We start from the raw sequence: 27,607 nt of genomic DNA, 5'->3' as shown, positions 1-27,607 counted from the left end.
CGTACGTCTTCTCTTTTATTTTGGATTCATTGATAAGTATTGAAGCTTCGGCTGTTTATAATAGTTGGAATCTTTTTCAAAATTCTCTGAATGGCTCCATCAACAAAAAGTTAGTTAGGAGAGAATATGATGAAATCATGTGAACAAGATTAATTACCCTAGCAACTTCCTATATCAAGCAGTAGGATAGGCTATGTGGATCACAGGCACTGTCCATTCTTGGTTTCTAAATAGAGTAATAACATGCCAGCCCCTCCATTGGGCAAGTGCCAGGGTTAATTAGGATACTTAGCAATTAACCATAGTGATAATATGTACAGGATAATCATTGCTTGGCTGATGGAAACACAACAAGAGAAATAAGGGGATAAAGTATTTACTTATTTATTTATAGTACAACTAAAGGAAGCAAATAATGTTATAGGAAGAAAAAGAGAAGCTAAAGCACTGTCATAGGACCCATAGCTTGTCTCTTCATTAGCCCCATCTGATATGATTTTCATTATTTATTTTTCCTCTCTGCAACATTTCTCTCTTCTTCTTCTAGCTACTCTTGAAATATATTCTTAATTCCTTTCTCAAAACCTAAAAAGAAGAAAAGAAGAAGAAGAGATACTTCATATTAACTCACTGTTTTTGGTGATGTCAAGCAATAAAGGGAAAGATGTAGCGGAAGGTTCATCAAGAGCTGTTGCTATGGCTCCCGATCAGCAAAATCCACCTCCCTTGAGTCGATACGAATCGCAGAAGAGGCGCGATTGGAACACCTTTGGTCAGTACTTGAGGAACCAGAGACCCCCAGTTGCATTATCACAGTGCAACGCAAATCATGTGCTTGAATTTCTTCGATACCTCGATCAATTTGGCAAGACTAAGGTGCACTTACAAGGGTGTGTCTTTTTTGGACAACCTGAGCCGCCAGGGCCCTGTACTTGCCCACTTAAGCAAGCCTGGGGTAGCCTTGATGCACTCATCGGCCGGCTTAGGGCTGCTTATGAAGAAAATGGTGGCTTGCCTGAGACAAACCCTTTTGCAAGTGGTGCTATTAGAGTATATCTACGTGAAGTGAGGGACTCTCAGGCCAAGGCAAGAGGAATTCCTTATAAGAAGAAGAAGAAGAAGAGGAATCCGATGAAAGCTAACGATGAGAGCTCAAGCTTTCATATGCAGTAATCTTGATTTACTGTGGTTTTCTCTAGAAAACAAAAACAATGGTAATTAACTCAATTTCCCTCCTTGTTAGACATATATATAGCTTTAATTCAAAAAGTTAGATCTAATTAAGTTCAAATACAGCAACTAGTGATTAACCAATACTAATTACTATGAATGAACCCAAGTTCTGTAATAATTCGATTTAGTATATAAATTAATTAAAATTCTCAACTAACCATCACCGGTCAAAAAACTCAAGAACATCTATATATAGGAGGAAAAAAAAACTTTCTAATTAATCTTGGTACATTTCATTTCCCTCTCTTGCTTGATGTTAAACCCTCGGCCAAGGGCTCCGAAACCCTAGTCTGCATATATAGTTACTTAAAAGATACAGCTAGCACATGACATATATTCTTTATATACTGCAGTAGTTTAGTTATACTTTACCTGATCATCATTAACAATCATATATAAGATATATATATGTATGCCTAGAGGATGGTGTAAAGATCTCTCTCTCTCTCCCTCCCTCTCTCTCTTTCTGTCTCTCTTTCCCTCGCCGTCTCTCTCTAGCAAAATCACTGTCTTAGCTGCACGATCTTGTGCCCTCCATGAATAGGCACAGAATTTGAGCATATTATATATATATAAAGACATAGTTACACACGCATACATAGACCATATACCATATACACGCATTATATTTATATATTTACACACACGCACACACATCTTTGTCAGAATCTTAAGGAAATTAGATGATTGAAGATCTGAGGAGGAAAAACCAAACGCTTATTCAGTGCCCTTGTTTGTTGTTGTTGTCACTAACATCACAGACCTTATAAATGCCACCATATAAAATGCTAGCTTTCGTGCTGCTTGATTTGTTTGGTTATATTTTTTTTTTTTTTTTGTCCCTTCTTGGAATTTTTAAACTCCGCATTATGTTAAATGTCTTTTTCTTTGGTAATGCTACATGTAATTAATTGGCCTCTGTACCTGAACCAGATCATGTTTTGTCAGCTTAGACAAGTGATATTTGGCATTCCATTATATATTACCCCACAAGGCCTTGAAGCTAACAGTACTATGGTAGGGAGATTCTCTCAATAATTGATCAGATGGGAGATATCAACTTCGTAGGTATAAAAATATTGATAGGTTTAATTAATTAGATTAGGTGTTGAGTAACTCTAGCTAGCTACAAATCATATAATATGATTCTCCTACACCCTTCTAGCTCGAAAATCTTGCTAGTGCAGTGCTTAGCTTTTTGGCAGCTAATCTTTTCAAGTAGGCTCTAAATCACAACAAGCATTTCTTTAATCAAAGTGCTTTACTTAGCTTTGCGGGCAACCCCATTATTATGCCTTGTCTTGCCTTGTCTTGCATCTAACTTCCCAACTCTTGACCCTTTTCAGGCTCTTAAATTTCAAGTCTTGCATAAGCGACTGCAATTGGGACCTCTATCAACTCCTCCCCAGATTGACTTATCGGTCCTTCAATCGCACAAGCAGTGTAATTTAGTTAAAATGAGAATGCATGAAGTCGATCGGTCAAGAATATCATAAAACCAGGAGTAATTAGTAAGTTACATTTTCTCATCCTTTGTCCATTTAAGATCAGTATTTCACTATCATATGAAGCCTAGTCAAGTTTGTTGCCATGTACTCCTATCCGGATGTATGTATTATTGAAAGCATAAGCATATTATGGTTTTTCTCAATTCTCAAGTTTTGTTATCATCTTTATAGATCATAGCATGCTACTAGAGCCCTTTTACCAAGAAAAATAATATTCTTAATTATAGCTAGATGCATCGATGCTAGAGATTAAATGCTTATAACTACAACTTATTTCACCATCGATTTTAAGCAACAATATTATTCTACTACAAAAACTAGCAGTGGTCCAAAACTAAATACTTCAATCGTTGAGTAATAAATGTCCTTGTGAATGATTAATAGCATCAATAGAAGTTTGTTTAAGCTCCTCAACATTCAAACAAAAGCAGTACAATCAGGATGACCAGTCCTTCCCCGTATTTATCCCCCACTCAATGATAAAATGCAATGCCCCACATCTTAATAATGTGCTTTGATTTTTTGTTCTTCAATATTTATCATTGGATTCCTTCTGGGTACTTCCATCTGCAATTATATTTATTACTTTAATTTGTTTAACCAAAATTTTAACCTCCCATCATTAATTACCATTGATTCGGAGTACTATATTTGATATCCGCTCTCGCTAAGTTGCGAAGACTATTTTTTTTCTTTTCTTTTCTCTAATCCATTTAAAGATTCATTGACTCTTGAGCTATTCAATTCAATTAGCTCTTTCTCAACCTCTAAATCCCTCCACCCTATTCCTTTCAAGATTTGGCTTTGAGATTTCTTAGTGAAAAACTATTAGGATGTACCCGTCTGGATAAGGCATTGTATTTTAAACATTTTGAAAATCTCTTGATGCTACTGATGCAGTATGGTGATTCTGAATGACGCAAAAGAGGGTCTATATAGTTGAACCAGCTAATTTAGGACTGATGTTGCAACTAGAAAAGCAATGCCTTTTCCTTTTCGGGTTATTCACTACAGCACACACTAAAAGGTAGCTACTGTTTGTGTTTCTTTCCTAAGACTTCAACTCATTCATGTTTTACATGGATGTAAAAACCAATGCATAGGCTTCAATTTTATGTAAATATCCACTGTTTTGCCTCCCAATTTAACAACACAACAGATTGGAGCTGTTATGATGAGAGTTACAGAACACTTCAATTCAAGAAGAGTTGTAATAAGGTGAAACTTAAAGATCAGATTTTTAAATCTCCAACGCACCCCATACCGCCCCCTCTAACTTTGTGACCTTATAGCGAAATAAATTAATGAATAGGTTACCGTAAAGCAAAATTCGAACTCCTAGGCTAATTGATAGGTTATGACCCTGATGGCATAATAAAAACACACTCAAAGATACAAGAAAATATATATCAATATTGAAAATAAGTATATGATGAGTTAAAATCCCAAGTGATTAAAGGTATTTTCTTCTAAGAAGGAACTATGCTCAATGTGAAAAGAATTCATTTGTAGGAGAGAGATTGTTGCCTTACACATCTGTAAGTGAATCCTGTGTTGTTAGGGGTCAAGAAAGCCAGAGATGGATCCCATTATCCAGCAATATAGGCTTTTAAAACTTAAAAGAGCGTTCAGACATGATGTCAAGGCCATCATTGCATAGAAAACTAATTACATTCATCTGATCCCAATCTAGAAGACTATTCACGATTTCTATTATTCTGTTTAACCAACACGAAAAAGAACACATAATACATTTTTATCAAATGTACAAGATATAAATTACCTAATACAACTAAAAAACTTGGAAAACATCATGGTGCTCCTCTCTCTCTCTTTCTCTTTTCAATTTAACCCTTTTTTTCTTTCAATTTTCTTTTTTCTTTTCCTTTCAATTCCATCTTTTTTTTTCTCACTCCAACTTTTTTTAACAATCATCTGAGTTATTTTTAAATTAGCGAAGTCAACTGAAACATGTTGGAACAACTTCAACACGGTTTAATTTTAAACATTGACTAGATAAATTGTCGAGTCGAAAGGGTTTTTTGTTAATTTTATCTTTTTTTTCTCAAAATTATCCTTAGACTTTTTTATCTGTCGGTCGGGTTGTTTCTAAACTGGTCGAGTCGATTGGGTCACATTGAAGCAACTATCACATGGTTTAATTTTAAATTAAGGCTAAACAATAAGTTAGTTTGAGTTTTGTTTTTTGTGTCAATTTTATCCTCATATTTTTCATTGGTCGATCGGGTTATATTTAGACTGACCAAGTTGACTGGGTTACATCAAATCAACTCTCACACGGATTAAATTTAAACTCAGGTTAGGCAAGGAGTCAGATTAAAAGGTTTTAATCTTGACACAAGGCTTTCCTGTTAGATCAGGTTTAATAACAATACCAAATAATTTTTTATGGCTTGTATATGTTTTGTTATGTTCAAAAAAAAATTTCATCTGATTCGTAGTATCGCGCGGGTCTGTAAACTAGTATAATTCAAAATGCAACTAATATTTCTCTTTTCTGTTTTTTTCTCAATCTTAAGTTAGAACCTTTCTTTTATAAAAAAGAAAAAGAATAAAAAGTGTCATGATCACACAAACTATATAACACTATATAATCTAGCTAGTTGCATTTTCACAAAATGTAACATAAATTGATGATAACTAGTGATGTGGCGGGGCTAGAGATTTTATGTTGAGAGGGTGGATGAATATGTTAAAATGAGAAGGTTATTCAATATATTAAAGTTCATATTTTGAAACTGTGTATTAAGGATTTTGTATAAAATAACAAAGCTTCTTTTTAAAAAAATTGTTAAACTTAAGGGATTATTTTGAACTTTAGGAGAAAGTAGCCCTCGAGGACTCTTTTGGCTTTTCCTTAGTATTTCTATCTAGCAATCATACAAAATATTCATATCATCAATGTTTCTATTAAATAGTAAGCATTAATGGCTTTATCATCCTAGAATAATTCTCTAATTGTTTTTCTATCCCTAATTGAGTTAAGTATACATTACATTTTAAATATATTTTTTTGACTAGATTTTCATGTTAAATTATTAGAATTAGTTACGTGATTTACACATGAGATTTTTTTTATTTGAGTTGTAAAAATATTTTAGAAATAAAAGATAATCACGGGCAAATCAAGTAGCTAGCTAGTTATAATGATTTGGCTGAAAATTCTTGATAAAAAGATAGATTAAAAATTTAAGATATATTTAAGAATGAAATTAATTTAATTAAGAATATGAGAATAGATTAAAAAATTATTTTATGATATCAAGACAGATTAAGTCATTACTCTAAATAATAAATTAAAAACAACTAAAACAGAAGGAGAAATCACCATAGCTTCTCTCATATTTTTCTATTCACCACTACATTGTAATGATCATTTTTTCTTTCCCATCAAAAAATATATACGGTAGTTTTTGGTGGTCAAAAAAAGACTTTCACCATCTCCTTTTCTATTATAGGCGGAGCGTATTCTCCAAATATGGTTGGTGTATTGCTAGTGATTTTTTTTTCTTCATTTATTTTTCTCTCCTATCCCGGTAAATTTGTATATATAAGGTATTTTGATTTGGTCCTTCTACTTTATATTTCTTTTTTTTTCTTTTTTTATTTGTCAAAGTTTTTATGGCTTTCAATTTTATCCTTCAAATCAAGTTTATAATTTTTGTTTTTGCAATTATAATAATGATTTTAATTTGATCCCTTTTCTTTTGATTTCTTATTGTTTTTTCTTGATTTTTTTGTAAAAAAATTTATAGTTTTTAATTCTATCATTCAAATCAAGTTCATGATTTTTATGTTTTCAATAATAATAATAATTGTAATAATAGTCATGGTAATATGAATAATAATGATGATGCTAATAAAAATAATAATAATTGTAATGTTAGTCATGATGATGATGATGATAAAAATTGTAATGAACATAAAAATATTATTGATGATAACAACAACAATTAAATTAGTAGTAGTAAAACTTAATCTGGATCGTGGATTTGACGGAATATCATGTGTTGACTTAACTCTAATTAGTATTTTTACATATTTGTTATAAATAGTTTTTATATCTTTTTTTAATGATTCAATACCTTAACATTTTTTTTTTTTTGTTCAGTATGTTACTCCATTTACCTCCATGAACTGCATAAAACTTGAAGGCAAATCTGTCATCCCATTATCCTAGCTAGAATTCACTAGCATAAATTACAAAGTCCTCTAACCTTTGCTAATAAAGTTAGATATAGATAATACAATACTCCCATCTTAAACTTCAGGTACTAATCCATTACTTATGAAAAAATAATAGTAATAATAAATCTTCATGTCCTAATCATAGGCTTCCTAACACCTAAACAACAAGAAAAAGCATTATATAGATTATTAAATTTTGGGTGAGAACTGTTTTGGTAGATAGGCACGAGTTAAGCTAAAATTTGCATTATCATTAAAAAAAATTCATCCTTCATGTTCTTAATGAATCAAATAAGTTTTAGTTATAAGAATAGATCATAGGAGGAGGAGTGATAATTAGATAAGACAGAAAACCAAAAAAAGAGATCATGTCTTGCTATGACACTGAATCTGTAGAGCAAATATTCGATACCCAAGAAAAACTGCATCTTCACACTTCCCTATAGGGAATAGGGAAGTATTAAGCAACCATAAGATCAGGGGGGGGAAAGAAGTATTGGAATTCCAGCCATGGATAATTCTGTCAGCCAACCTGTTATACAAGGAAGGCATATATATATATATGGAACGGAAAGTATCCATGCATTTTTTGTTTGGCGTAGACACATAATATTCCAGCACAAAGAGCACTTCTAGGTTCAATTCATGAGCCACATTTTACTCTTTGATGCAATCCAGGTGTGTATCTTGCTGTCGTTTCCCCTAGTGCCTGGTCTTTTTATAATTAATGTATAACCAAGAAATTCATGATTATTTTTTTATTTAAAAGTAAGGAGTTGCATAATTCCTAAATAATATGAAACTTACAAGATTCGTGAATCATGGCCACTTCCAAGTGTTCCACTTCCTAAATCAATTACATCAGACCACACAAAAGAAAGCTCAAGCTTCGATCTTAATTATGCCAAAAACAATGCTCCTTTTATTTTCCTTTTTCCTTTTCCGACCAGCAACACAATTCCCCTTTTGCACTGCTCTGCGCTCATTGATTCTTTACTAATTTACAGACACAAGTACATAAGACACAGTAAAGAACCTGCTGTGTCTACATTAATGCAGGCACTTGTGTATACGTACTCATTGCATGCATGTGTATGCAGGCGACTTGAGTAAGTAAAACCCTAATGCCCAATTCCAATCGAAATGGCCGAAGAAGAGCGGGTACATTCTGTGACGTTGACCCAATTTGTATGTCCATGCTGTTGCCTCAATTACACCATCAAATTAAGTTGCCAGATTATACTTTATTCAATTAAAACACTCGTTGAGGTTTTTTTTTTTTTTTTGGAAATCGATGAATATATTAACAGAAACACTCAACCAGCTAGCTGCTAGCTAGCGAAAGAAAGGATAGTTTAAATTACAACAAAGCACGAACTCTTCACTCCCTGAGTAGGGGAGATTAATCAACCCCTTGTGGTTGATCTTGATGCAGATGACCATCATCAAGGCAGTGCATTGATACAGTAGTAAATTCTTATAAATCGTGATGCAGAAGCAACAATATTCCATTCACCAACACACAAGACATTACTTTTCCTAGTAATTCCAGCAAAAAAAGTACTCATCGAAAGGACAATCTTTAATTTCAAGCCAACTATTGCATAGTTTCAGAGTCTTATTGGTCAACTTGAAGAAAAATAAAACTCTCCTCGTTTCCTTCTATTGAAATGTAAGCTCCTTGATATATTATCTTAAAAATTCAACGTGAGTGGAGAAAAACCATTGTTAAGCGAGGGAGTTGAAGGATTATAAGACCACGCATCATATCTTTCAATTTGTTCGGTGAGGTATCACATTTCAGTCTCAACCATGGAATATTAAATGCAAATTCTTCAAGCACGAGCTTGTGTTGTGTGTTCCTCTCATCAGATAGCGATATCGCTCCAGACAAGCAAGTGTCCATAGTTTCATGCTAAATTAAAAAGGTTTTCTATCCAATCTTGGCCTTTATTAATTATTGAAGGACAAATGCTCGATCTTCTCAGAAGTTCAAATACTTCAGACACTTTTGAGAATTGCAAGACAAAAGCAGGCAGAATGAAGGATAATGTTTCAAGACTCCTGATATCAATTCTCCATGTTTATCCTGTCGTAACTTTCCATGTCCTATGTAATTTATTTTTTTTCGTTTTTTGAACAACGAACAATGTCCTATATAATTCAAAAGGAGAAAAGAAAGAAAGAAAGAAAAGAACTTCCCTAGTACTGGCCACATGCAGCGGGAAGGATGACATGAAATTAAGTCAAGCGACCTCCACATCTGGTGATAAATGTATGCCGTTCTAGGATTTAGTTCATCAGGTCCCATTATTAATTCAAGCTACCGCTGCCGAAAGGAAAAGAAAAGAAAATGCATCAATAAGTAGTCAGTAGACAAATAAAACGTGTTCAAGTTAATGATGCAGACACGTTCTCCTGACAAATTAGGATCTCCATCATTTTCTGCGCATAAAACCAAAATTAAAAAATAAGGAGCTAGTCAAAAAAGTAATCCAAGGAAAATGTGGAAAGCTAGTAAGATTGAAAGTTGGGAGACTGTGATAACGTAAGCCATCGGATTCATTTGTCCCATGTGGCGGTTGTGAAAGATACATCCACAAGGTTGGCCGTATATGTCCAATTTTTGCCTAATGGTTTTTGATGGGAATGGCGGCTGTCACTAGAGATGGCGATGGAGTATTCCTGGATCAATTTTCTAATATATTTATATTCCACTCAATATCTAGTTAGTAATAAATTTAAATATTTATTCAGATTTAACAGTTTTATCAACAAAAATTTTCATTAGTAAATTTTATTGATAAGTATTTTATTGACAGGTTCATAGACGGAAGCAGTCCATCAAAAAAACCTTTGTCAGTAATTTATGGTCTATCGGTAATAAATATATTGATGGATTAACAGATGGATAAAGTGCACTAAAAAAGTTTACCAGCTTCATTCCGTTGGTATTTTTCTCGGGAAGTTTCTCATATAACCGACGGAATATCGTATGCAATTCTGTCGGTGTTTTTAATTTTCTGTTGGTATATCAGTTGGTAAATATAACATATCATTGATAGAACATCATTTGTAACTCTGTTGGAGAGTTAACAATAATAGTGATATTTGCAATAATTATTTTCCAACTTTATGAAATATATCGACGGAAGTATTCTGTCAGTAACCCCGTCAGTAATAATTTAAAATATTTTAAAAATATATATATATATATTGAACAAGAGTAGAAAATAATTAAAAAAATAAAATCAAATATATAAAATTACAATAAATGTAAAACAAAGACGACCATGAAAGAGGAGGAATAAATCTGAAACAAGGGCTACACTAGAGGACCACGGGGCAAATAAAAAGGAGCATATGTATCACCCATGTGTGATCTCATCTCCATTACCACTCTGCGAAATTCTTCATAATCTGTAATGATTCGTTCATATTTTTCATTGAGAATGGGTTATTCGAACCTATACTTGTTGGTCTAACATCGCCTTGAACTCGGGAGTTTGAGTGCTCAAAATCGATTGCGAGCATCCAATAATCGAAAGGCCGTCAACAAGTTCTCGATTGTAGTATTAGAAAATCCATACACCCGGTTTCTATCGGGCCCACCGGACGATCTTGCCTCCAACCATAAATCTGAATTAAGATTTGATATGTCAAAGGATTGTCCTCATATCTCTCCTTCAAGCGGTTGTTATATGTATGTTGGAAAGAAAAAATAAATTTATCAAATTCAAGGAAATTATAACTTACTAAAAAAAATAGTTGAAAACCAACATACCACAAAGTGCTGAGTTTGGCTATACACGAATTGTTGAACCCTTTTTTGGCCGTCATCACTCCACAGATATGTTTCAACAAAAAGTTCCATCAGACTTGGCTTGCGTTCAAGAACCGTAGCTTGCAAGATAAAAATGCTATCTGTTAAATATATCTATAAAAAATAAAAAATGGAAGTAATAAAAATATCTTATTATCCGCTTCACATGCAAAATGAACGAAATTAAGCCACTAGTGTACATGATAACGGAACCGTGAACACGCCAGTGCCAATTCTCCATACCGGATTATGACCGTCGAGTGAAATGCGTGGATGTCACATGTTGAATGTAGTTCACCCATACAGCCTCCAAGAAGTATGGCGATCTGAAATCCTTCCAAACCACCGTGTCATTCCAGATTGAAAGATCTTTTTCTCTTGCATATTTTTTTTTTCTTTTGTGTCTCGTACCAAAAAATCACGCAACCTATAAGTCAAAGCACCGAATGACCACAACTACTTCAACTCATCAATCAATGATCGAAGACAAACATCTATATTTGACCCAAATTACTAGGACTGAGTATGATCATAGATAAAAACATAAACTTTAGTCTCATACACATCCCTAGTGGCAAGTTGTAAACCGTAAGTATCACCGGTCAACAAGAATAAAGAGCAACAAATGACCCGAATGGATTGAATCCGTTTATATATAACCTAGAATGCACTTTCCTTCATTCCACTGAAAAATAAGAATGCACATTATTAAAGTGTTTCCAGGCTTTACCATCATAATGGTGCATCATCACTCCATCCACTGCATCATGTAATTGGTGTCATGCTATGTGCTTAACAGTTTTTGATGACATGAATAACCTCTACAGACTAGATGTAATTGAGAAGTATCTAAGTTTTATGTGTGCGACAAAAGTCCTTTCCTTGCCAGTTCTGGGTTTATAATGAGAATGTCCATATGTTCTGCACTTGATTGACTCTACATTTCAAGGTAGTATAGCATGCAGAAATTTGGACACATGTCAATTTTCTGGTATCCTAGATCGAGAGGTTTCATCATGGACTTAACAATATAGAAGTTATTTTTCAGTCTGCTCCCTTCAAGTAGATTTGCTTACTTAATGTAAAGAATCCTCAATAAAATTTGAATCAGAACACAGATGCTGACAAATCAAGTGTTGTGGTGGTCGGATTTGTTATGAAAGGTTGAATTATGTTGAGATTGAGGGGGGTGTTTGTTGTAGAAAAAATGCATAAGAAAGAAGAAATGGGAAAGAGGAAAATGAGGATCGATCGCCAGGTTATAAATTAAATATTATCAATAGATTTACCGATAGAATTATTCCATCAAGCATTTTGTTGGTAAAAAATACCACGTCAACATATGATTTGCTTTTTTTAATACCACTGTAATATCATCTATAATTCTATCAGTAGATACTAAGAAATTATTTTTATAGATGAACTTTATTGTCGGGCTTATTCTATCGGTAAAACTTACATGTCATTGTACTTTTCTGACTTTTTCTATTTCTACTTTTCTCACTGCAATTTCCTTGGTATATAATGATGGATGTAAATTCTATCACTAAAATTCACCGTAATATACCGATGAAAAAATTTTATCGGTGATTCCGTTTGTATTCGCCAAATTTCTGATAGTGAATATATATATATTAGGTTTATAATCAAGTTTGATAATTCTCATGCTATATTCATTACTCATTTACCTAATATATTGGGATAGAAATTCCCATCCCTAACAAAGCGACAGAAGTGTACCTATAATATGCCATTGTCAGCCATACTTTTGACCTGGAAAGAGATAACAAGAAAAATTAGTGAGATGTTCACAGTTTGTCCATGTTAAGGAAACAAAATTGAACACACTTTCAAAAAGTAGCATTTATTGACTCAAAGGTCCCAGATTCCACTCCTTTAAAGATAGGTTAGTCCTAAAGCACTCACTCTGATCCCCGACCAGTTCAGCTTGAATTGGAAGCCTAATAGAAAAGGCCGGTTGGAGGAATACGACTCCAACTTTTAAGAGAGATAACCCTGCTGTCAAACTTAAATAAGTGGAGCTTTTGGCACATCAGCTGCAGAGTCGAGAATATATCTGTATTCTGCAAAATCAATGAAAGAAACGACCGATGAGAATGATTGAAGAGGGAACGAATCGCACGAGAGCATGACGATATACAGACCACCCCTCTAATACAAGACTGGGTCATGATTTTTTTTTCCTAAGAAATGGCAGAAAAATCTTGAGCCAGAATATTCAAATCAAGAATCCATGTAATACCGCTCCTATTTTCTCCCAAACATTTCTAGACTCTACAATAACCCAAAAAAAAAAACAAAAAAGCATAACAGAATGAATTACCAAAATAGCCTCTAAAGTCGACTAGTGAAATTATAATCGGACTGTATATACTAATAGTAAACAATTTTATACATCTCAGCTTTCCTTTTATATCTAACAAGGAAACGCATACTCCCTGTATGTCTTCCCTTATGCAATAGCTAAATTAAAACAATAGCACAAAATGTTGAAGAAAAAGTTTAAGAAATGTAAACAGTAGCATAACGTCTAAAAATGTTATACAACGGCTGCTGATCAACATGACTGTCAAACTTATTAGCCGGTGCATTAAAGTATATCTCTTCTAGGCATAATTAATCCATATACGTATCAATAATGTGATCCAATGTCCCAAACACTATAATTGCTGCAAAACAACATGACTCCCTGCATACAAAATGCAAACTAAAACCCTTTTTACATATACTTGAATTATGAATTGCAAGAGAAGGTTCGTCACAAGAAACTCTGAAAAAACAATCAAGATTTCCCCAGCTATAGCACTATCAGAATCCCACCTGCCCCGCCCCCAACAAACACAAATAAATAAATAAATAAAACACAATGCAAGCCTCCTCGGTGCCTGAGTTGTTTAAACCTAAGCTTTCTCTGGTAGCTAAATAAAGTAAATAACACCGACCAATGTCCTCTAAAACCCATTGCTGAATAGCGTAAGCTTGTGTGTATCTCAATGTCTACATCAATTTTATTTAGCATGGCCAATTGCAATCCCCTGGCTCCACTGTCCAAAATACTTACAAGTAGTTGGATTTATGGAAATACCTCGTATAAAGATGAATGCACCCAAAATTCATTTGTCCAAAACCCCGACTGATGAAAATAGCATGCAGAGAACACATTCACATGCAGGAACAGAAAGCATGTAAGATGCAATGAAAGGGATAAAGGTGTCGAACTCATGAAAGCTTTTTCAAAACCCATTTTGGCAGATGACAACTAAAATAGAGATCACCAACTCATAAACAGGACAGGAAAAGCAAAACAATAAAAATGGATGAGTGACCAAAAACCAAATGGTTAGGCTAAGACTGAGAAAGATCATAAGGTTTCCATGGGAATTGTAAGCAACATGCATTGACTTAAAAGTGCAAATTATTTATTCTGGGTGCCTCTGTCTTTGTAAAGCGAACAACTTGGAAACAAGTTGGCTTAATATATAGCATTCAATCATATTTGACATGCTAGTTATGCTATGAGAGAGCAAACAAAAAGATTTCTAAACAAAAAATTGCCCCCCTAACATCTGCATTTTATTTTGAGAGAAAAGTTGAAATGGATTAATGGAAAACATTGTTAACCTAAATGTCACCCATCTCCCCTTCATTAGGAAGACCCCTAATAATAACAATGATAATATATAGAACAGTTATGAGGTTCACAAAAAACCCCATATTACTTGTGAAATTTTATTTTTGCAAGGATAAATCACATGTCGCTGAAGGATAGATTGATTACTTCAATGGACTATAGTTATTTTTATCAAAATCAAAGTGATGGACATAATCTGATAGATGCTACCACAAAACTAACATATATCTCATCATACAGGCACTATTAGAAGACTACCCCTAATTTGACTCAGTTTTCTAAGATCTGGGATTAACACAAGAGTTTAAGACATAATAAGTTGATAGTAAAAATTATAAACTCTGCCTTAAGAGAGAAGCAAGTTCCATCAGAACTGGAGTCTATATATACACCCAAAATTAGGATAGGATCTCAAGAAATTGAAGTTAAAAATCATGTTTGAAGTTAAAAATCATCACTTATTAAGTAAAACAAGGAAGATGTATTTTTCGTTATTTTCCATGTTTAGCTACAGCTAGCTAGACATCTTCCCATATTCTGTTGAAAGTCAAATTAACTAGGAGCAAAATTCACTGAATAAAAATTAGTTTATAAAGTGATTATCAACCAAACACCCCCTGCTCTCCTCAGCTCGCCTCCAAAAAATTAAAAGAAGGGGGTAGAAACTTCAAAATGCATGTAAATGAAACATTTAAAATAAAAAATGGAAGCGCAGATACTTGATGATCTGATCCTCGGAAATAAATTGCACAAATAACTTGCATACACATTTTACAAAAATGTCAGCATGAAATCGAAGCATAATGAAAGCCATGTGACAGACAACTACAGCATACACTTAACAATCTGGTTCTCATTTCCAAAGTTTTGACAGTCTCCAAAACTTGAAGTGAGGTCCCAAATGTAATTCTTCAAAACATAATTGCCAGAATAATAACTACTACACAAATACATCATTCTCAAACGCAAGGAATTTGACTTTGGAGTGACACAATAGAGCACCCTAAAATAGATGTATAAAAATCATCAAACAGAGGCTCCTAGTCCAAAGTTTCTACCATGAAAAACATTTTTAGGAAATATGAACAAGTGATCCTATCTAATGTTTACACTTTGCACTCACTTGAAAAAAATCTATATATGTATATGTATCAGCAGAACTAAAAGTTATACCTGTTCCACTGTTCAGATAGGGTTCTCATCCATTTGTGCCATAAAAACCATTATCAGAGTTGGTCCACTACATATGTTACAGAACTATGGAACCCAGATCATCACTTTGGTAAAAATAAAAAATCAGAAATTATCAGGGGAGGAAAACATGAAAACTAGAGACTGGATGAAAGAAGAACGACAAATTCAAAAGCTTTGAAGTAAGATTTTAGAAGGGGAAAAAGGGCTGGTACCTTGACTATCCCATGATCCATGCACACAGAGATTGAAGGACCCCCAATTGTAAAACAGGCTCTCGAGACTATATCTCATTACGATGAAACAAAAAGAGCAATAATAGAAAAGGATGCACAGCATAGGTTATCGGACGAGGAAGTCCCATCAGAAGGCATCGCTAAGTATTGCTCCCATGCATCTGATCTCACCATCCTCCTCTCTCTCTTTCTATCCGTGGACAAATGCATCTCTATTTGAGATATCAAGAAAATGTGCCAGAGCAGCAGGACCTATCATCTACTTCAACAAAATAATATTATAACAACAATGATATTATTGATTTGCACCTGAAACCTAAAATCACATCTGTTCAATAGTTATCAACTTTCCATGTTCAAGTGACCATTGAATGGATTAGGCAGGTTATCTATCACCCATGGAGATTCTTTAACAATGGTGTCCTTCTATTTATCTTACAAAATTGATAATTGGATGCCCAAGCGTGCACTAAGGCAAAGCAAATATATAAGACAAAATTAATTGTCTTCTCAGATACCTATCTATCAAGCCATCACCCACACTATGTATCTTTAGAATTCAATAAGCAGATCTAATCAAGAATCAATAAGAAGAGATTTATTGAACCATCTTGAATTTATTAATTACAGATAAATTGAACATTACTAGTTAGCTCTAGCACAAACATGTACAAAGCCTCACGACTCTAATCAGCACCTGAGTCAATTACAGGCTAAAATGAGATTAAATGGTCAAAATGCAGGAAAGGTGTTTACTCAAAATGAACAACCAATTTATAAAACAAAATTGCTGACACCACTCCTTAAACTACCAATTTTGGTTCTTCCACCACATGACCTTGAGGTGTAGTAAACTCCAAGCTTCTAGCAACTTCAAAAAAGTGTGCAACAGCTTCTTCTGGTGTACCAACAAGAACACCATGCCCAAGATTAAGAATATGTCCCCTCGGCCCAGCACATCTCACAACTCTGAAAAAGGTAAAACAAATAAATGAAATCCAATTGATAATTTTGAAACTCATCTTTAGTTTTAGTTAAGCACAACAAAATGCAAGATCCATGAGCCAATGCAGTTTATGAACAGAAAATGGTAGTCCTATTTTATCCAATGTTTTCTCTTACATCATATACCAATCTGAGCTATATGATCATGGTGCCTGGACAGATATCTCAAGCATGGTTTGGAAGTAATAGAACACCTTATTCTTGAGTAAGCAATCATCGATTGCACTGTTCCTGACACACTTGCATGCAACCAATTTGTAAAGAAGCTAATTCAAGTAATCCATAATTACAAATCCAATTAAATGTCAGTAAGTATATTAATAGAGGATAACTTTCTATAAATTGAATTCAAGGAACAACAAATTCACTCAAGACAAGTTTCCATGAACTGAAAGCCAAGACTCAATCTAAAGTAATTGGGTAGTCGTGAAGGTTCAATCAATATGATGTTAGGCTACAGCCAACAAGCAAGCATGTCTTGGCTCATGAATATTGAAACTCCAAGTATGGGCGCAACGGTAAAGTATGAATTGGAGAGAATGAGTATCAGATATTTTCTTAATTCATCTCACAAACCTTTGAATTTCATCAGTCAATGCTGGAAGTGGTGAAAATAAGTAAGCAGGGTCCACATTTCCTTGTACACTGATCCCACTCCCCAAACGCTTCCTTCCATCTGCCAAATCCACAGTCCAGTCCAGCCCAATCACATCGACTCCAGTTCCCTTCATACGCTCTAGAAGGCCACCATTTCCATTGATGTAAAGAACCAATGGCGTTTCAGGGCATTTATTCCTGACTGTACTGACTATCTGCAATTTCAGAAAGGCTAAATAGTCAAAAGACTCAAAACAACACAGAAGACATTTCTATATATGCATAAAGCATATAACTATAAATATATAACATGTATAGCAGTTTTTATGTCAAAACCAAAAGGACAAGGCAGTACTGAAATAATTTTGAGATTGCTGCACTATATTTTGTCAATTTAGAAGCCAAGTTGTCCTATATAGTGTTAATGTATGGGGTAAAACAGACTGTGATTCATAACTAGTTAGGATAAAGGTAAAAGATAATCTCAACCAAATTAATAGAATCAGATCCAACTGACCTCTTCAATATATGGCTTTGACCAACGATCCCACATGTCAGGAGGTAGCTGTCCACCCCACGAGTCAAATATTTGTATGCAATGAGCCCCAGACTCAACTTGAAAAACAATGTAGTCAGATATCGCCTTTGTCAGATGTGAGAGGAGAGCCCTTAACACTTGTGGTGCTGTATGGCACATGCTCTTTATGTTTGTATATGTACGAGTTGTACCCCCTTCCACTATATAGGTAGCTATTGTCCAAGGTGCTCCTACAAAACCCAAAACTGCAGCACGCCCCTCAACCTGCATAAGACATTAAGATATTGATTCAGAAAAGCAAGTTGATACAATCTATTTTGCCCCAGAAGTATAACAACAACAACAACAACAACAACACTGATCTGAGATTTTTGACCTGATACATAGATATTTAAAAGGAAGGAATTACCTCATTGCGCAATATCCTAAGCGAGTCTCCCAAAAACTGAAGTTTCTCTAATTCAATCGGATGCAAAGCCTTCAAACCTTCTTCAGAACGAATTGGAGATTGAATAACAGGGCCCCTCACTTCTTCTATGTCAAACGGCACACCAAATGCAGGTAGAGGTGTAAGTATGTCGGAGAAAATAATAACACCATCAGGATGAAAAGCTTCCCAAGGCTGCAAAGAAATTTCCACAATGAGATCTGTCGTCTCTGACCTCTCTCTAAAGGATGGATATTTCTCTGCAAGCTTTCTGTAAACAGCCATATACCTTCCTGCTTGACGCATCATCCATGCCGGAGGCCTACTTACTGGTTCTCCTTTCGCAGCCTTTACCAACAATGGATCTGATATGAATCAAATGACAACGTTATTAAAAGAAATGATAATAAAATTTTAGGTCAGGAATAAAAATGGAGCACTTAATTATAACAATTTTTTGTTAACAATTTCTCATTATAGTTTAAGCATTTTCTATAATTATCACTACACGAGGCTTAAATTTTAATAATAAATTCCACAATGGAAATGCATTGATTTTAAGTAATTCAGATTTTGCTTCAACTATCCTAACCAAAATTGTTGATGAACTGGATTCCCGCTAGAAAAAAAATCAAGATTCAACTAAAGGAGTTGATTTGAGTAAACTCGCAGTGCATTTAAGAGCTTGAAAATTGCAAAGAGAAATGATATAGTCAAATACCAGAAGAAGAGGAGGCGGATGAGCAGGCGATGTGGAATCTTCGGGGAGAAGATTTATATTTTGTAGAGTGATTAAACCCTAGCTGTACAGGCACGATTGAAGAGGTCCTCCATGTTAAGCAACTGCAGGCACTGCAGCAATTTACAAAATCAGCTGATGAATTGGAGAGAGCTTAAGAAGTAGAATACTTTGAAATTCAAACTTAAGAAGTAGTAGTAGTAGTAATAATAATAATAATAATAATAATAATAATAATAATAAAGGAATGATAATGTGAGTAAATTTTTATTGAATGAAGAAGATAACACCTTTTACCTGGTAAGAGAAGCAGAGTTCATTATTTCGTTTGTGAACGAGGAGGAGAGTTCCGTTATCTGTCTTTCCTTTCCTTTCCTTTTTCTTTTTGTTTTTTCTTCTCCTCAAGTTTTCTTCTATCAGTGAGACAGGGGGTGGAAGGAGTGGTTTTGACTTTTGACGATTGATTTGTTTTCAGTCAGCTCAATCAATGGCTGTGATCATGCCATGTCCGTTGAATGATTAGAGTAAAACTGGCCCCTTTGTATATATAGGGTCCAGGTCCAACATCAACATGTTATTAGCTAATTATTAATCTTAATTTTAAAATTAATTTATGATAATAACGTTGTTAGATGCATCGTGGAAGGGGTCTCTGATAGTGTGTTTAAAATACTGTTTGTTTAGAATTTAATTAAAAAATATATTTTTTATGTTTTTCAGTAATTTAAAAAAAATAAAATAAAATATATATTATCTTAAGCCTTTTACTCCCACACACACAATCTCCCCGATGTGAAAAGGCTGCCCAACAATGGTGGGCTTTAACGTGAAGCCCATGAAGCACGAGCCTTCAATGCTTTCTAGGCTTCTAGCTACGTGCTTTGCTTCGTACAAGTTCTAGAGCAATGTTTCCTTCCAGTGAAATTTATCTAATTGTGTAAAGCAGTTGCCTAAAATAGCAACATAAAATATTTGAGGGCCAAGTTTATTGCAATTCGAAACTCAAGTGGCAAAATTAATTTTAGAAAAATTCGCGTTCGTCATGCGTTTCGAGAAGATGATTGCTGTGCAAAATAATTTACCAATACTTTAGAAGATCTTGCTTCTTCGTTATTAGCTGATATGGATGGGGGAGCTCTACCTCCTAGATTAGTTGTTTGTTTATTACCAAAAATAAATGAAAAATTAGATGCACTTGTAAAGTAATTTGTAGAGACTAATGAAAAATAAAAGTAACGATTATTTTTTAAATTGTTTTTATTTAAAAATATATTAGCTAAAGTAGATGGTATAACTCTACCTCCTAGAATAGTTCTTTGTTTATTACCAAAAAACAAATTGCAAAATTACAGATATGTGTGAAGTTATTTGCAAAGACTAATGAAGATTATTGCTTTTAAATTATTTTTTTCTTTGCAAATTAATTTTTACTTTGCAGAGATTAATGAAGAATAAAAATCAACAACTCTAAGCAAAGTTTAAACCACTCACCAGCCACCATCAACAAATTGAACTGGAACCTAGAAGTGGAGCCATTAACGAAACAGCTTCACTCCACATCGCCTTCCCCCTGAAGCTCAACAATGACACGAGGCAGCTCCCAAGCACAGAGAAGCTACACAAACAACCAAGTCGAACTCACAAGAGAAGAGTGAAAACACATTACTCCAATCAATACTGGATTGGCTCTTCATGTATGGTGTATTTCCCTTCTCTTTTGTAATTCTTTGTAATTGTAATTATAATGTAATTGTATTTGTAGTTTTCAAGATCATTTTCCATTGAAAACTTGTGCAAAATACCTAGCTAATTCCATGCGTCTAACTAAAAAAATCATTTATTTTTCCAACTTTTTTATCATATTCATTCCCGAACCACTCACATATAAAGCACATTTTACCAAGATAAATGTATTTATATGCAAACCCAGAGCAACTCAATTTTAACATCAATCCAATCACCATTCATGTTTTTTTTCTTTTTATTATCAATGAATAAATCTCTTTACTTGCACAACTTAGATGAAAGGCGAAGAAGGCCCCCCATCAGTGAGATACCACATTGAAATTATTCTTTTAAACTCTAGAGTTTACATGGAGTGATGATACCTAGTAACACTCGAAATTTTTGTCATGAGTTTTCCAAATTAATCCACGAGGACTCGAGATATCAAGCCCGTATATGAAAAATTGAGCATAACAGTTTTATATGCATGAATTTGGCATTGTAATTAGAGAATATTATTATCCATAAGAGAAAAGGAAAGAACAGAAAAAACTTTCCATGGCCATTTATCATCTGTACATAGCTTGTATACAGTTTTAATGAAGTTTCTTTATAAATCGTTTTCCTAACAAAAACTAGGTGCTTCCTGCCTGCTCTCGGACTTGTTTTCACACGCTTCTTACAGGGCCATAAAAAATTCACTAGCCAGGAGAAATTTCTTCTCAGAGGTCTGACATTTCTACTTTTTTTTCTTCTGGCAAAACTTGTAATTAGTTAATTATGTACATATATTCTGAAGAAAATAGAAGGATGCAGAAGAAATTATCTCAGTTATCATACAGCAAATAAAAGGGTACAAAGCTGAAGAAAGAAAATGATTTACAGATTCAGTTAAGAGAACGGTTTAAAACTGACAATTGACCTGAGTCTCCGTTCAATAAGAACACTTCTAGAGGAACATATGGAGAGTCCAATGATGATCCAAACCTGTATGTTGGTTGCAGTAATTTACTACCCTTGGCACATTGAATTGTTAGCAGACGTGGTCCAGTTCTCATCTGCCAGACCTGCATACAGTGATTGGCCAATGAGAATAACTTCAATCAAGTCCATATCTCAAGTACCACGTAACTTGCAATTTCCAGACCAAGTACAATGTCAAGGCAAAATGTAGTTTTTGTACACATTATAATCTAGGAAGTGAAAGGCTATATTCCAGCCAGAATGAACAATCAAGTAAACTAGAAGCATTGGACTTCTAAACATATAATACACACTGCAACAACACCTCCAAACCCTGATATGGGGTCACATATCCATGGAAGATGAATTTCTTCAGTTCAAATCAGACCTTGCAGTGATGAATGGAAGAATATCAGCCAAAGTTGTAGATAATGGAAGCATCTTCTGATAAATTTTATTTAGTCACAGCTTGCACGCTATGTTAGATGGATCCATAAAAAGCATTTGCTTGACTAAACAAACATAGAGGCCAATAAAGAAATTCTTTGAGAAAATCAATAGCAAGGTCAAGCAGTCTCCCATATCAAATACAGGAAAACAAGACTATTGTCCTCTCCATTAGCTGCATGACTCAGCCGCCAACTGATCAGCTGAATTTGAAATGTAATGCACATTTGACAGGTAATTATCATGGCAATATAAATGATCTCACGAGGGAGAATTGGAATTAGTGCTCCCATTTCCACCTTGCCAACAAACAGGAAGAGATTTTCCAGCACCCAAAAATCTAAAATTTAATCAAATCTAGTCACCTCTTTCAATTCTCTTTTCCAGCCTTTCTATCAAATTTATGAGCAAGCTAACCATGTTTCATCTGATCACTTCTTTTCAATCCCTTAAAGTGCAAATGCACATTGGTCATTTAACAATTGTGTCTGTATATCTCAGTCAGGAAACAAGGACTATAAACCATCACATTGCTTTTTCTAGTTATAGCTTAAGCCAATAAACCAGATGTAGCACCAAGAAGAGAGAAAAAAACCTTTTACATTTATAATTTATCAAGAACACTATACTATGATGAGAAAAAAATTTAAAGTACTAAAATTAAGGAAACCTACACTCATCCACCAAGTAGGATGAACACGAAAAAAGGAATACCTCAATGATCCCTTTCCGAGGTGCATGAATTGCTAGACAGAGGCAATAATCACTCTTTGATGGTTCATGGTGAGAGGAACTTGCCCCCGCACTGTTCATGCTAACTAGCATCTCCATAAACAGACAGTTAGCATCACGATATCCCTGAGAAGAGAACGAAGTCCAGTGTTAGACTGGAGAGATGTTGCCCTTTTAATATATTAAAATTTATGTATGCTGAGAGTAAACCTTCCATAGTCGCACAACCACCAGTGCCTGAGTGTCCAATAACAATATACGACCAAGTGAATCTGTAATCGCAGCCAATGTTCCACTAGGTGATAATGTGAGCTTCTCACCTTTCCTTGGGTGATCCTTCAGACATGTTAAGGGAGAAGCTGTCACAAAATTATGGAGCAAATAATTTAATTCATCAAAAAACAAAAAAGAAAACAGAAAGCCATTTAAGAAGATTTTTTTTTATCAAAGCATGCAAAGATGGTCTTTCTTTATTAAAAAACAAAAATGCTAGTTGACAATTACATGACCATATTTCATTTAACTCCCATCCACTTAAGCCTTGATCCCAAACTAGAATAAGAGGTCAGTCAAAACGACCTGCTTTCTTTATTCAGTTGTGCTATCAGCAAAACAAAGTGAAGAATAGTTTTTGTAGGAAATAAAAGATTATAAGCAAGAAAAGCATTGGCATTTTATGCATATTGGAAGGTGGAGAAGTGTGACCGAATAACATAATACGAATGACAATAACTTTTTTCATCTAATCACGCATGCTTTGTTAGAAGAGCTTGACACTACATCATCATAATTCATCAAGGGAAAAGCATCTTCCTTTAATGTTAGAGCTACTCAAAAAGGTAAAGCAGGATGTTGAAAGATATAATTTACAAATGTTTTCTACTTATAAATACCTTGAGTGAACATCATGTCAAAGCTAAAACGCAACTAAAACAGAATCAACTTGCATTACCTTTAGCAAATGATTGAGGCTTTACTTCCGGCTTTTTGGTTGGCGTTCGTTCACTTCGCCATATCATTTTAGAAACAGAAGATATAGTTGAGAATGCTGCGGGCATAACTTTTGACAAAATAGCTCCCACCAAAGACCTGCTTCTGTCTTCTGAAAGCCTTTAGCAGGTAGAAATTAAATTTGGTCATCATACAATTGCAAAGAAAATCGATCTGAAAATTGGAAGTAACAAATCAACAGGACAGTGAGGTGCAAAACACAGCACAAACCTATAAGCTGAAATCACAGCATCCTCTCCAATTGTGACTGCACGATAGTAACGTTGACTTGACTGTCCAACAATAAAAGCAGCTGAATTCAAATACCAGAAGTAATTGATAAATCACCAGTAACATTACATTGTAATGTAAAACTAAAAGGAAGAAGAACTGACCACAAGACCCGAAAAAGAAGAGCAATATGTTCCATAAACAAATCTTAGAAGCCCACATGATCATAACACAACATTCAAAGCCACTAATAAAGAAGAGATCTTGGATCCAATCCTAAGGCATAAACTCAACCAATGGGAATGGCTACTCAAGAAAATACCAATAAGTTCATCAGTATAAGAAACCCATGTGAACACCTGAATTTCCATTAGCGGAGGAGGCATTATTCCAGTGATAGCTGCATCAGCACACAACCCAAATTTATCAACACTCCACAACTGATGAGGCAATCTCTTAAAACCATTTCCTAGCTCCTCGTAATCTCTCCTTTTCGACTTTTCATCCCAGAAATGCGAATTCGTTTCTTGAAACCACTCTTGCAATATATTCTACATTAGAAACAATACAAAATTTACCAAAATAATAAAACACCACCACCCTCATACCTAACTAATTGCAAGATTAACAACATCAAAATAAAAACAATGCCAACACTAATACCCGAATATCAGCGCCATCGAAACGCGCAATGACGCCAGGAATAACAACCGAAACCTCCTCACTGGACCCCTCATGACTACTCATCATATCTTTCTTAGTTCCACGGACTCTTAATTTCAATATACGCCCAGGATACACCAACTGTTAAAATTAAATAAATTTATCATCAAAACGATCAAACAGAATTTAAGAGAGAAGATGGATTAGCTATTTGGACAGACCTGTCTATGAATTAAAAGACCATCCAATGAATAAACCATGAAATACCCACGTGAAGTGCCAACTGCGATCACTTTAATCTCGTCAAACACTAGCCATTCTAGAGCGGAAATGATTTCCGATTCGATTGGGGACAGCTCGGGTCGGATCTTGCTACGGGGCCCATCGTCCCACCCGGTGATTAAAATTAAAGACCGATTTGCAAGAGCGAGAGAGTGAGTGTCTAGAGCGCATAGAAGGTTCGGGTTTTCAACGAGCCATCCTTCCTTGCCTGCACCGAGGTCGGATAGCTCCTCGCCGGCTATGCAGCCGAGCTCCGTCGTGTGACTTCGCTTGGACGTCATGTCATTCGACTTTTTGGAGTGGTGATGTGTTGCTGGGTTGGATTGCTTGCAATCTTTGGAAAGAAGGGAAGAAGAACGAGAAATGATGCGAAGGATAAAGTGTATTTGGATAGTATAGTTTTAGCAGTTTTTCATTTGCGTCCTTATTTCAGGATCCCCCCACGAGGTGGTGAATGTTTTGCTTAGAATTAGAAGACTACGGTGAAAAAAATAATAATAATAATAATCATCGTAAATAACATGTTAGTGTGTGGTCGAATTAAAAAAAAAAATCTAGATAATGTGGTTAAAAATCTTATTGCATTATTTCAAGAAAATGACAAAAGAGAGATGTGCATATATATATATATATTAAACATAACAGTGATTAGTAAATACAGATATGAGTTATGATATAGGTTAGATAAAAAAAAAAATCTTTAACATAATAAAAACAATATTTTTCTTAGAAAATTATATGGTATTGTTATTAAACTCGATGTGGCAAATCAGCCTTGAAACCTCTTAATTTGATTCCTTACTTAGTCTTTGTTTAAAATTGAATTGTATAGATATTGACTCAGTATGACTTGATTGATTTTCTATGCTCACAAATAACTTAATCAATAAGTAAAAAGAATCTGATCAATAAATTGAGAAAAAAATAAAATTAACAAAAAAAAATTATTTCGACTGGACTTCTTACTTAACCCGAGTTATAAATTAAATTATTTAAGAATTATTTTAACGTGGAATATCATGTTCATCCCTCACAAGATTCATCCTTACTTGCAAGCAGGCATGCAAATTAATTAACCATATGCTAATAGATTCATAGAGAATAGCTACACAGTGAAGTCATCTTCCTATTTCTTATCACCTCAAGTAACATGAACCAACGACAAGTACCAAAGAAATCACCTCTGAAGAACTAGCAATGCCCACTTTGAGCCATTAGAGACCAAAATAACAAGAATCCATCATCAAACGAGCAAAATAATAAAAATATTAATAGCAAAACCAATCCAGAAAAGAAAAACCATGGCTTAAACCCGGCTTTCTAATAGTTCAAAACTCAAATAGGATCCGAGGAAATAAAGTTCATCATCCTTAATTAGCTAAGTGGGCAAAAAATAGAATAATTTTGGGTTTTCCCAAAAAATTGTCCTTTTCTTTTGAAAACAAAAAAAATGAAAAAAAAACAAGTAACTTGGCAAAAAAAATTGAGAAGGGTTTGAGATTCATGGAGGAATCAAACTGAGATTTTGAACAAAAATCAGAACCAATTATACCCAAGATTGAAAGACAATGCAGATTCAAGGTTAAATTAAAGGATTTTTTGACAGATTTCCATAAAAATTAAATTTAAGGACTTCATTAGACTTTTAATAGGCTAATTCGATTTAATCATGGGCTAAATTAAAAGTTTAATTAAATTTAAGAATTGATTTGGGTCAAATTAAATGAATTATTTAAGTGCAAAGACTTAATTAGACTTTTAATGGGTCAAATTAATTTTATTGGGGATTTGATTGGTGAAAATTAAGTTTGAAAGCTTGATTTGGGCTTTATTAGAAATAATAGAATTTTAGTGCACCAAATTTAATTTTTTTTAAAACTCAATTGGGTGACATCAGGGACAAATTTTCAAGAAAATCATAGTTTGAGGGTCAATTAAGTACCAAATTGAAGAAATTCAAAACCAAGGATCTTTTTTCAAAAGGTGTGCTAATTCAAGGACCTAATTCAATTGAAAATAGGGGTGAAATTAAAAAAATTAGAAATTTGAAATTCAATTAGGGATGAAATTAAAAATATACAAGACTAAGGACCAAGTTGAAAAACTCGCTGAAATTAGGGGATGTTTTTGAAACTTGATAGGGGCGAAATTGAATTGATTCTTAAAATCAAAATTCAATCAAGGCCATAATTGAACAACTTGTAAGATTAAGGGCTGAAATTAAAAGAGAAAGTTTAAAACATAAATTAACCCTAAACATTAAAACGACATCGTTTCATTTAAATGAAACAGTGCGTTTTTAGGTTGTTTTGACCAAAACAACAAGTTTTTGGATTAAAACTATGTCGTTTTGGTCAACAAAAATAAAAATAAAAAAAATAGCGTCAGACAACATGTCATCTGGCATTATTTGTCA

At 34.2% G+C, this 27,607-nt stretch overlaps 3 protein-coding genes across 6 annotated transcripts; 1 reads left to right on the top strand and 2 right to left on the bottom strand.

Annotated features, from left to right (window-relative positions):
• Nucleotides 1-433: 433 nt before the first annotated feature.
• On the top strand, nt 434-2,884 carry LOC18095487 (protein LIGHT-DEPENDENT SHORT HYPOCOTYLS 7). The gene is made up of 2 exons (XM_006370086.3): nt 434-1,214; nt 2,580-2,884. Exon 1 carries the CDS (start codon nt 643-645, stop codon nt 1,171-1,173), a length of 531 nt encoding a protein of 176 aa, XP_006370148.1. The 5' UTR covers nt 434-642; the 3' UTR covers nt 1,174-1,214; nt 2,580-2,884.
• A 13,541-nt stretch (nt 2,885-16,425) lies between these two features.
• On the bottom strand, nt 16,426-19,605 carry LOC18095486 (uroporphyrinogen decarboxylase 1, chloroplastic). Of its 3 annotated transcripts, none has more exons than XM_052445438.1 (6): nt 19,456-19,605; nt 19,141-19,271; nt 18,402-18,784; nt 17,972-18,256; nt 17,434-17,669; nt 16,426-16,821 (listed from the first exon to the last, which is right to left on the bottom strand). In XM_052445438.1, exons 1-6 carry the CDS (start codon nt 19,476-19,478, stop codon nt 16,656-16,658), a joined length of 1,224 nt encoding a protein of 407 aa, XP_052301398.1. In that variant the 5' UTR covers nt 19,479-19,605; the 3' UTR covers nt 16,426-16,655. The 3 variants fall into 3 exon arrangements, with proteins under 3 accessions (XP_052301398.1, XP_052301404.1, XP_052301405.1); XM_052445444.1 differs by having other exon boundaries at nt 18,402-18,785; nt 19,145-19,271; XM_052445445.1 differs by having other exon boundaries at nt 19,449-19,564.
• Nucleotides 19,606-21,694: 2,089 nt separating this feature from the next.
• Nucleotides 21,695-25,605, bottom strand: LOC18095485 (uncharacterized). Of its 2 annotated transcripts, none has more exons than XM_052445426.1 (8): nt 25,131-25,605; nt 24,910-25,050; nt 24,569-24,797; nt 24,247-24,328; nt 23,978-24,135; nt 23,236-23,384; nt 23,008-23,151; nt 21,695-21,950 (listed from the first exon to the last, which is right to left on the bottom strand). In XM_052445426.1, the coding sequence occupies exons 1-8, from the start codon at nt 25,470-25,472 to the stop codon at nt 21,771-21,773; spliced, it is 1,425 nt and encodes a 474-aa protein (XP_052301386.1). In that variant the 5' UTR covers nt 25,473-25,605; the 3' UTR covers nt 21,695-21,770. The 2 variants fall into 2 exon arrangements, with proteins under 2 accessions (XP_052301386.1, XP_006370146.1); XM_006370084.3 differs by having other exon boundaries at nt 24,247-24,308; nt 24,606-24,797; nt 25,131-25,601.
• Nucleotides 25,606-27,607: the final 2,002 nt, after the last annotated feature.

This window comes from Populus trichocarpa, chromosome 1 (genome assembly GCF_000002775.5).
Source record: "Populus trichocarpa isolate Nisqually-1 chromosome 1, P.trichocarpa_v4.1, whole genome shotgun sequence".
Taxonomy (NCBI): domain Eukaryota; kingdom Viridiplantae; phylum Streptophyta; class Magnoliopsida; order Malpighiales; family Salicaceae; genus Populus; species Populus trichocarpa.
This window is presented reverse-complemented; position numbering and strand designations above follow the sequence as displayed.

Excerpts from the sequence above, each read along its gene's own strand:
- LOC18095487 (XM_006370086.3), top strand. The coding sequence starts at position 643 with ATGTCAAGCAATAAAGGGAAAGATGTAGCGGAAGGTTCATCAAGAGCT.
- LOC18095485 (XM_052445426.1), bottom strand. The coding sequence starts at position 25,472 with ATGACGTCCAAGCGAAGTCACACGACGGAGCTCGGCTGCATAGCCGGC. Across the intron at positions 24,136-24,246 it reads GCTGTGATTTCAGCTTATAG|GCTTTCAGAAGACAGAAGCA; the intron begins GTTTGTGCTGTG and ends TACCTGCTAAAG. Across the intron at positions 23,385-23,977 it reads GCCTCAATCATTTGCTAAAG|CTTCTCCCTTAACATGTCTG; the intron begins GTAATGCAAGTT and ends ATTTTGTGACAG.
- LOC18095486 (XM_052445438.1), bottom strand. The coding sequence starts at position 19,478 with ATGAACTCTGCTTCTCTTACCAG. Across the intron at positions 18,785-19,140 it reads ATCCGCCTCCTCTTCTTCTG|ATCCATTGTTGGTAAAGGCT; the intron begins GTATTTGACTAT and ends GATTCATATCAG. Across the intron at positions 17,670-17,971 it reads CAAAGCCATATATTGAAGAG|ATAGTCAGTACAGTCAGGAA; the intron begins GTCAGTTGGATC and ends CTGAAATTGCAG.